Source organism: Poecilia reticulata, linkage group LG12, assembly GCF_000633615.1.
Source record: "Poecilia reticulata strain Guanapo linkage group LG12, Guppy_female_1.0+MT, whole genome shotgun sequence".
Taxonomy (NCBI): domain Eukaryota; kingdom Metazoa; phylum Chordata; class Actinopteri; order Cyprinodontiformes; family Poeciliidae; genus Poecilia; species Poecilia reticulata.
This window is the reverse complement of record NC_024342.1, coordinates 9,254,713-9,264,704: the sequence shown is the minus strand read 5'-3', so window position 1 is coordinate 9,264,704 and position 9,992 is coordinate 9,254,713. Positions and strand designations below refer to the sequence as shown.

The following is a 9,992-nucleotide window of genomic DNA, read 5'->3' as shown; positions in this document are numbered from 1 at the left end:
TTAATGATCATTGGAACATTTAAAGGGAAAATGCTGAAATTGTACGCCTGACACCGCCAACAGTCAAACAAACCAACAATCTATCCACATTGCATACACATTATAACAAGTTTTGGCCAGTAGCTTATATATAATATACTCTAAATATGAACTCCATAATGTATGTGTTAACAATTTTAGAGCTAGCAAAACAACTTGTTTGGATCTTTCTTCCTCCAAAGAATAAATTTACTCAAACCAAAGGGTAATTTTATTCCCCCAATATTTTCTGTGTTTTCTAGAACTTTTTATACTTCTTTACCATGAAACTACGTTACTGACTAGTTAATTTAAAAAAAAACTTTACTTCATAGAGCGGATCTTTATTCCCAGTGGGACTGTGGAAACAATAACCACTGCACTGCTTAGTCAGGAAATCCTTTTAATAGCTGATCATCTGCAGCATTGGGCCAGCTTTGTTCTCAGGAATCTCACAGAAAACAAGCAACAACACAGCATCTCAAATTTAGCTGCTGGCTGAAAGATCTGCATCGTTAACACAGAAAAGGTAAGAATACTGTCTAATCGGGTTTATGACGCGACACTGACAGATCTCAGATGCACGTTCTTTTTCCTGATACAAAGTTTTATTTGCAAATAACACAAACTGCTTATAGTGCTGTGGAAAAATATTTCCCCTCCGAAGTAGGAACAAATTTATTATTTTCTTTGAATTTTGTTAAACTTGAATGTTTCAGATCGTTATGAAAATGTCATTAGTATTTAATTTATTGAGAGAAAGAACAGCCTTTAAAAATAGTAAGATCTGTGTGAAAAAAAGTAACTGAACACTTTGCAATAACACTTTGGTAGAAATGTTTTATTTCAACACCATTTTGGAGGGTTTTTGAGCACAAACTACATCTCAGTCAGGATATAAGCTGATTTTGACTCCAAAGTGCTGCTTTTTTGTAATTATTTTAGTCATTTAAAAGTGGGTTAATGTCAATAAACTGATAACTAGAAATTCTCCTTAGCATACCTGAACATAAATATATACAAACACTAATAACTTCGCAGTCTCAATTTAATAGTAAAACTATCCGATACGTTGTTTGCTAGATAACCGTCCGTCAGAGCGACTTATGATCAGAGCAGTTTGATCATCTTTCAGTTTAGTTGTTCAGAGAGTTCTGGTGAAAAGCTGCTATATTTGTTGACCCTGGATGTTTTTTGTCACAGAACAAAAGAGTTGCACATCAAGAGGTTCGCTGCTCCCCGAACAGCAACAATAATAAAACCAAAAAAAAAAAGTTTTTGTGCAGAGATCCGTGGCTGAGGATGTAGCAGTGGGAAGCTTCCTCGCAAAACTGCTTTGATCGTTCCTTCAAAATAAATCAAAAGATAAATTAAAAACCAAAAATAGGACAGAAGGGACTGAAGGAAATCAATGCAGCAGACGAGGGGAGGGGGCACAGGTTCAGATCCCAGCTCTCTCTTCTCTGCTGGAGTCATTTCTACTTCAGGGAGCAACAAAAGGGGAATCGGCTTCACACAGACTCGGTTTGTGTGCGCCGAGGTGTTGACTTGTCAGCAATTTGTGGGATGCATGGGGCAGATTAGAGAGTTTGAAAAATGGCTGTCTATCTGCATGCCTTATTCCTTCCTTTCTTTAACCATTTGCACTTTTGCTAGCCCAATTACTAATTTTATTTGGATGTTTATAGGAGATTTGAGCCCCTCTGGAGAAGCAGCAGAGGTCCACAGCTTAAGGGACACCAGGATATGTTGATGGGAAAAGCAATAAGTTATAAGTTCTTAATGGTAAAAATGGTGGGAAGAAAACTTTTGTTTATAGAAAAACCTAGGGAGTCCTATTCACAGTTTGCCACAAGGAGACACAATAAACGCGTGGAATACTGTGCTGAACCTTTTGGATCAATTTCTCGATCAGCAGGGACAGGAAAGCTGCCGGTCAGATGGAAGTAAAGCTGTTAGAGACTTGATACTGAAGCAGCGATTCAGGTTGTCTGTGACCCTAAGCGTAGATGAAAGCGTTACGATTAAAAGCCTCGAAGGGGATTCTGCAAAGTATGGACTGGAACTTACTGTTGCTCTGTGTTTGTATTATTTGTCACTTTAACTGCTGACCAGCATGGGACCCAGCAACCAACTTTCAGCAGAGCCTTCGGGACGCTGCCTCAGAGCTGTCAGGTTTTTCACAGGAGACATGCGACGGTGTGGACAGTGGGTGAAAAGTAAGTGGTATTCAGTCTGATTTTTATTTATTTTATTTATTTTTTTTTTTTTATCTCTGCTTAATATTTGAATGAAAAGAAGTTTTGACTTTCTTGTCTGACAGGGCAGGTTCTGATCATCCAGCTGCTGGACGGTGTCTTACGAGGCACGGCTCAGGTCATGTTTGTCAGTAACCCAGTCAGTGGACTTCTCATTTTGACTGGCCTGTTCCTGCAGAACCCCTGGTGGGCTCTAAACTCTCTACTGGGAGCTTTGGTCTCCACGGTGTCGGCTCTGCTCCTCAGACTGAACAGGTCAGACGTCTCCATTTTGTCCTATTCAACAACAACAACAAAAAAACCCAAGAAGGATTCATGTCATTATGCAAAAAGATTGTGTTTCTGCCCTAATTAGCTTCAGACTCAGTGAGATTTTATTTCTCATGGAACTGCTTTGTACTCAAGTCGGCTTCATGTTTTTGCACCTCACCTCAGGAAGGCGATTTTTGCTGGGCTTCATGGATACAACGGGACTTTGGTTGGTATGCTGATGGCTGCGTTCTCCTCCAAGGGGAACTGGTACTGGTGGCTTCTGTTCCCAAATGTGTTCTTGTCTATGTTGTGGTGAGTCAAAGAAAAAAAGAAAAAAGATTTTGTGCAGATTGGAAATGGAAAGTGGGGTAAAGTAAGAAGGAGCAACATCGCACATTGTTTCTGTCATTGAGATTTTTACATAAAGTTCCATCTTGAAACAAGAAATGTTGTAAAATAAAATGTACATTTATTTTAGAAGCATAATCTCACACAAAAACAATTAAAACGATTGAAAAGGGGGTAAAAAACCTTCAAGAAATATTAGATTTTAATCAAATCCAGTGTCATTCCTTGGCAAATTAATGTAACTTTCAGGTTCTGATCATCCAGTTGATCATATCTTCCAGTAACCTTTTAAGTTTTTCCTGACGCACAGCTTTGTAGCTCAGTTCCTTTCAGTCACATTTTAAAATAGGAAAGGAACAAATATGTTATTAAAATATGGCATTTTGACTGATGCTCTTCAAAAAAACCTGGATATTTTTAAAGGAAATAGCTACTCACCTAAACATTTCCGTACATACAGTCTCAGCGTCAGCTTGAGCTGTCAAGAATAAGACTGACAAAAAAAGCTCAATATGAGAGAACAGCAGCAAAGTGAGAAATGCTTGCTGTAATCAGGTCTCCATGGCAACCATTAGATGCCATAGACCTGGCAGGAATAATTTCACTAAGACAAATATTTAATCGCAGTATAGCCCCCAATAAATTTGTGCACACCATTTTACTTCTTCAATAAGAAATTATACTACTACAAAACAGTGTTAGCGTCTTTAAACCTTTTAAAACACTTCAGTTCCAGTACTGACAGTGCTTGACAAACAACCATTCAGTATTTTAATTGCTTCTAATTTTTCTGTCTTTAACATCTTAATTTGTTTCTCTGTTAACAGCCCTGTAGTCTCCAGTGCTTTGTCCTCCATTATGAGCAAATGGGATCTCCCAATTTTCACTTTGCCTTTCAATATTCTGACTTGCTTGCACATCGCAGCAACAGGAACCGCTCACCCGTATTTTCCAGAGGCATGTATTAAGTCTCACTATACACATACAATTTGAATTTTCTCAGGTGGTTTGTATTATAAGAAAAAGTGAAACTTCTTTCTGCACCTTCAGGTGAAAATTCAACCCAAAGTACATCTGCAGCATAGCGACTCTCTTGCAAACCTCAGTATACCACAGGTGGATGAATACCTGCACATAATCAAAATCACTTCAGAACATTTTGACACTCTACTCAGATGCACGGCTTTTTTTTTTTTGCAGCTATTTTTGTCGGTGCCAGTTGGCGTTGGCCAGGTGTTTGGCTGCGACAGTCCCTGGACGGCGTGTCTCGTCCTTCTGGCCCTGCTGCTATGCTCGCCAGCTGTCTGTTTGCATGCCTTGTTGGGCTCCGCTGCTGGCCTGTGCACTGGTAAATAGACACTGAGTCATTTGCAGAAAGAATGGCGGAAAATTTGATGCGTTAAAATGTGCCAAAACCTGTTTTCTCGAACACAAATACGTAGACTGCATACTTATTTGGTAAAAAAAAAAAAAAAAAAGTTGTGCATATTTTACATGGACAACAAAATGCTTTGCAAAAGTTGTCATGTCTCTTCAAGGTTTTCTTGTTGTATTAAAAGTGGAACATTTCCAGTTTATTTGTAGTTAAGTTTAATATTAGAGATAGACCAAAACAAAGTAGTAGAGGATGAAAAAGCATGCGTGGTTCTCTAAATGTGTTACACATAAACCCTTGAAAAGCACTGAGTCCCAGTGAGTCAATACCCCATAGAACCACCTACTGTCGCAATTTTTAGTTGTCTCTACCAGCTTCGTACATAAGGATTAACATTTCTCCTCATACCTCTTTGCAAAATAGCTGAAGCCTAAGAATGGCCCTAGGAAGATACATTTGTGAGTATCAATGTTCAAGTCTTGAACTGGATTTTGGTCAGGACTTTAACTGGAGAACTCAAGCACCTGAAAATTGTTGTTCAGCTAGAAGCTTAACCTCTGTCCCATTTTAAAGGAGTTGTTGCTTAGTAACAGATTTTTCTTCCATTGTTGCCTCGCATTTAGCCTGAGCTGAAGAAAAGCATCCCGACAGCATGATGCTATGACCACAATGTTTACCCCATGCATGGCCCTTTGCATGTAACCCAACAAGTTCCTTTGTCTGACCAGAGCAGCTTTAAAAGGGTCAACATGCACTGTTTTTGTTAAGCCGTCACATAAAATTCCAACAAAATGCTGTGAAGCGTTTGGCTGCACCTGATTTGACCACTTGTTCAAGGTTCTTTGAAATTTGGTGCAGGACTTGCATTAGCTGCACCTCACGAGGACGTCTACTCAGGACTTTGGGGATATAACAGTGCGCTGTCCTGCATTGCTATTGGAGGGGTCTTTTATGGTTTAACATGGCAGACACACATACTGTCTCTAATATGTGGTAAGACTGAAAACTAAATTAATCATTCTTCATCTGAAGTAGAAAACCGCATAATGAAAAGGTGTTTTGATGTCTTTTTCAGCACTTTTCTGTGCATACGTGACTTCAGCAACGTCAAAACTAATGTCCGTGGTGAGTTAGAAAGTTCCTTACTTTTGGAGGCTAATCATAGACCTCATCTGCAGGTGTCTCTAAGACAATGTGTCATGCTCTCCCACTTCTGTACCGTCCCCTATCAGCTCGCGTTACCGGCCTGCACGTGGCCTTTTTGTCTGTCGACTCTCACCTTCCTCCTACTTTCCTCGGAGAACCCGGCCATCTGCAGGCCGCCCCTGTCCGCCGTCTCCTACCCTGAGGAAAACCGGCACTACCTGAGGCAATTGAAGATGTCAGAAAACGCCCTGAGCAGCTGCAAGGGAGAACAGACTCCGGAGAAGATGGAGGGATGAATTCTCAGCCGGAAATGTGAAAAGCAGTTGCGATGGGTCTGTGAGAGAGATGTCGTTTTGCATCAGTTTGACTGTGGCTGCTGTTATGTTCATGTTTTCTGCTTATATAACCGGATCAGTTACATAAAAATGAGTGTTTTCTGGTTGAAAAATGTTTTGCTCACAATGCAGTACATCTCGCGCCCTGCAGGTGGCGACAGAGAACCACAAAAACAAGAAAGTCACACCGAATGGAAAATCAGGAAGATGTAAATATGTACCTGCACTTTTAGTTGCGAGTTGTTGTCAGGAATTTAATGAAGAACATAAAGTAGTTTCTACCAAGTGTGAAATCATTTAGGGCTCCCATACGGAGACGGGATGTGAGCATTCTTCTGCTCATCATAGCACAGTTTTGGTGGGTGCTTGTGGAAGATTTAATATTCAGCAAAGTCTTTCATCAATGCAGACAGTAAGCTGCGGGATATTTTCCAAATTGTTCCCCCTGTAAAGCCCTCTCTCACTGCCAGCCATAATCCATCACTGTATTCCAATCTGTCCTCTTGTTTTTCAATCATTTCTCATTTCTCCTCGGTTCAGACACTTTTTATGAACCGGTTGTGTTGCTTGTCTTTTGTCTTTCCCTTCATCCGTTATCCGTCTCCTTTTCGTCTCTCGGATGATAACAGCCAGTCTCGCCCCTTTCAAGCAGAGCGAAAAGATTTCAGTGGTTTTGAAAAGAAGATGACAGGCTGCACACCAGGAGCTCTGTCTGGGTCGATGTTTGCCTGTGCATCTTAATATGTCTGTGCCGCCATTTGGCTGTCTGTCTGTGCATCTGGTGTGCTGAAGTCTGGTCAGAGTGAAAAATAAATAAATAAATCAGAGCCAGTCACACTTACAGAAATGTGTGGGAGATGCAGACTGGGGGGGGAGGGGGGGAGAGAAGGTGTGAGACATGACGGGGGGATGGAGTTGAGATTTTCTTTTTCTTCTTTTTCTTGTCTCGTACAGTAAATGTTGTTTCTCTTTGTGTTGTTTTAAACTATGTTGATTAATCTGCTGCCCTTTGAAGGGCAGGGTGAGGGTTGGGAGCAGAATGATGTGGGATGAGGTTGGTGTCACATACTCTGTGCCCGTGCTGTGTGCTCACAGCAGGGTGAATCATCTCTTTTTTTCCCCCTGAATCCCTTGCAGGAAGCACTCGCTAGTCCCATAAGACTTAGCAGCAAGGGATGACAGCAGGCTGCAGGGATGAACTTTTCTCATCTATAAACTCTCTCACATATTAGCAGCTACAAGATCTGATGGTTCCTCATAGAGGACAATGATGCCAAAGTCAGAGCCAAGGAAGCTCTCATCTGGCCTCGGAGGAACAAAAATAAAGCAGCTTGATTGGACCAGCCAGTCACCTGACTTGAATCCTGTTGAAAATTTCTGGAAAGAACTAAACATCAGAGTTCATAGAAGAGGCAGAAGCTCCCAGGTTTAAAGACAACGTGGAAGAATGGGACAAAATGACACCTGAGCAATGCATGCGAGTACTTTCTCCAAACAGGAGGCATCTTCAAGAGGTCATTATTTAATACATTTCAGAAAGCGCCTTCAATGCTTCTTCTGTATATCATTTCACATTATCACACATAACTTAATTCCTGAACTTTTTTTGTTTTGGTTTCTTTCTTTGTATGAATTACTTGGCTTCTTACCCACACCTGGTCAGTAGCAACTTTATTTATTTACAATGAAAAATTGTGATGTGTTCAATACTTAATGTATTCGCTGTATATTTGTCACAGCTCAGGTAAAAAAGAAAAATATATACTAATTCAGTCTGGAAATGTGATCAAAACAATCTGCTAGGTGTTCTTAAGTTAAGTTGACAATAAAATAAATACTACTTGAAGCAATTTGTCTAATAAGTTTTTTTTTTTTTTTGGTTATGTAAACGAAGTAGAAAAATGCATAACTGTGTCACAAAATTGTCAAAGTGATTTACTGAATCATGTTTTAATTTATGCAGATCAGATGCCATCAGAAACATTTCAGCTACTGGATGTTCTCTGCTACAAGAAAGTGGAAGCTCCAACAAAACAAAGGGATCGGAGCCTGTCGGTGCTGCGAAAACCAAATGTGTGAGAACAGCAAACATGATGAGAACAACACGATGCATGTCAGCCTTCTCGCCAACCAACAATTACAGTGTCACTCCTGCTTGATGCTTTAAATGGCGTTCATTCCTGTGAGACTGACAGGACACTTTGTGTGTTTCTGCGAGAGAGTGAGAGAGAGAGAGATTGTGTGAACGTGTTAAAAGGAAGGAGAAAAAAAAGAGAGAAAAAAAAACCAGGCCAAATGCAGCCAAACTGTTCCTGTGGGCTGGGAGAATGAATGTCGCCTGTTGTGATTCACTCCATCCTGCTCGATCTGTGAATAGTATCCAAGAGCTGCTATCTGGCGCATGACGCTCCGGGGTGATCATGTTCAAACCAAATTTGTCTGCTGCTTCCTGTAAGACGACAGGAGAATCCCCAGGAAACTCCATCTTCCATTGGAGGAAGCTTCTATGGAGGAGGAAGTATTGCCATAAATGTACGCTCCCTGGGACTGTGCCGCTCCGATCCATGACTATGGTACAACGTGTGTCGTAATCCTGTAGTGTGTAGCGTTGCCTCAAATAGAAACGGCAGACTTCAATGGAAGGAAAATGGCAATAAGGTAGATGCTGCAGTTTAGCAATGTGTGACCTTCATCTGCTGGCAATGTCATATTCATAGTAAAATGCTTTATGCTCTATGAATTAGTTGAACTGCAACTTTTACTTAAGGTAAGGTAATTTTATTTATAGCACATTTTCAGCAATAAGGCAATTCAAACTTAAGCTAAAGCTACCACCATGTGTCAATGAATGGAAGAGCAAGAGTAAAATTTCTATTTATCAGACAGATTCCAAATTATGGAGGCAAATGAGACCTCTTTATTTTCTACCACAATGAATTATGGAGTACCTCAGGGTTTTATGTTAAGTCCAATTCTCTCCTGTCAAACTAAATTGAAGGGGCATGAAAAAAGACTGACACTGAGGTACAGAGGTGTCTGAAACAAGAAACCTTCCTAGAGATACCAACACTTCTGTGGGTTAGAGCTTTTTGTGTCAAATGGTTGAAAAATTAAAAATAAAAACAAGGTGGTGAGACCCCATTAACATGTTTTGTGATATGACAAGTCAACACACAAAAAAATAATAAAATGACATATGTATCTTCAGACCTTTTTCCATTTTCATTACAACATGTAACATATAATATTCAACAAAAAAACTAACAAATCTGTTTTTTTTTTTTAAAAAACTAAAATAACGCAACCTACTTGGCCATAAGGCCATTTTGATTCAATTCCAGTATTGAGTCTTCATGGGTAGACTCAACACCTAGCATCTGAGCTGGTAAACCTGATAAAGCAGAAATAAGGTTCAGTGATCCCAGAAGGCTTTTCTTGAGATTTGACTCTTTAACTGAAGTCATTGTTTTGCAGTCACTGTGCAAAGGTAACAGTCAGGACAAGTACACAAAGAATCCATAGCATTTTATGTAAACCGTGGCAACTTAGCAAGTCGTTAACAAGAGGTGAAAATATTAACAGCAATGCCATTACTGAATTTGATCATTTCTCAAGTACTGGTTAAAAGTTCACGACAGAAATAAGTCACCGGCGACTGGAGAATTTGCAAAATTTGTACTGGAAAACTGTCACAATAACAACCAGTGTTTTCAAGCTGTCCTGGACAAGATCTGATAAAAAGGTATGAACACTTATGCAACAAGATTATCGCAGCTTTTTTTTTTTTTTATGCTTTCCACTCTAACAAAATGTGCTTGTTAAATGTCACAAATTGGATGAGGCATTTTGAGACGATTCATCGGGGTCTCAATTTCTTACTCCTCCAAATATTGACATTTTGTAGTGTTTTTGTCCATTGTGCTCAGCTTTCCTTAGTTGTAAACCCCCCACTTACATAAGCCGCTAACATTCAGTTAAGTGAACCTTTGATAATGTGAAAGTTATCCCATAAGATATCGAATGTTCCACCAAGTCCTGTGATTGATGAGATTTTATTAATTGTGCTCGCCCATCTGCTCCTCTTTCTCCCTGACAGTATTAATATCTTCTCATTTTACCCTCCCTCCACCAGCAGCAGACACATTTAGGCTCCATTTCTGCCATTCTTTCATTTTAATTTAACATTTTTTATATTTTTATTTTTTTGCTGCTTCAACTTGAACTAAAATCGACACATATGTCTTCTTATCTTCAAAATCT

General features: G+C 39.8%; 1 protein-coding gene across 4 annotated transcripts; it reads left to right on the top strand.

The window, feature by feature from the left end:
• The first annotated feature begins 378 nt into the window (after positions 1–378).
• LOC103473456 (urea transporter 1-like) lies at positions 379–7,600 on the top strand. 4 transcript variants are annotated; one of them, XM_008423727.2, is made up of 10 exons: positions 384–547; positions 2,134–2,237; positions 2,342–2,531; positions 2,712–2,840; positions 3,704–3,833; positions 3,927–3,992; positions 4,077–4,224; positions 5,110–5,244; positions 5,327–5,376; positions 5,484–7,600. In XM_008423727.2, exons 2-10 carry the CDS (start codon positions 2,135–2,137, stop codon positions 5,691–5,693), a joined length of 1,161 nt encoding a protein of 386 aa, XP_008421949.1. In that variant the 5' UTR covers positions 384–547; position 2,134; the 3' UTR covers positions 5,694–7,600. The 4 variants fall into 4 exon arrangements, with proteins under 4 accessions (XP_017163461.1, XP_008421949.1, XP_017163460.1 ...); XM_017307972.1 differs by having other exon boundaries at positions 379–547; positions 5,327–5,576; XM_017307971.1 differs by lacking the exon at positions 5,110–5,244.
• Positions 7,601–9,992: the final 2,392 nt, after the last annotated feature.

What these genes read in the sequence shown, in the direction of transcription:
- LOC103473456 (XM_008423727.2), top strand. Translation starts at nt 2,135, where the DNA reads ATGGGACCCAGCAACCAACTTTCAGCAGAGCCTTCGGGACGCTGCCTC. An exon ending in GTGTGGACAGTGGGTGAAAA is followed by an intron (nt 2,238 to 2,341) that starts GTAAGTGGTATT and finishes CTTGTCTGACAG; the next exon opens with GGCAGGTTCTGATCATCCAG. An exon ending in CAAACCTCAGTATACCACAG is followed by an intron (nt 3,993 to 4,076) that starts GTGGATGAATAC and finishes TTTTTTTTGCAG; the next exon opens with CTATTTTTGTCGGTGCCAGT.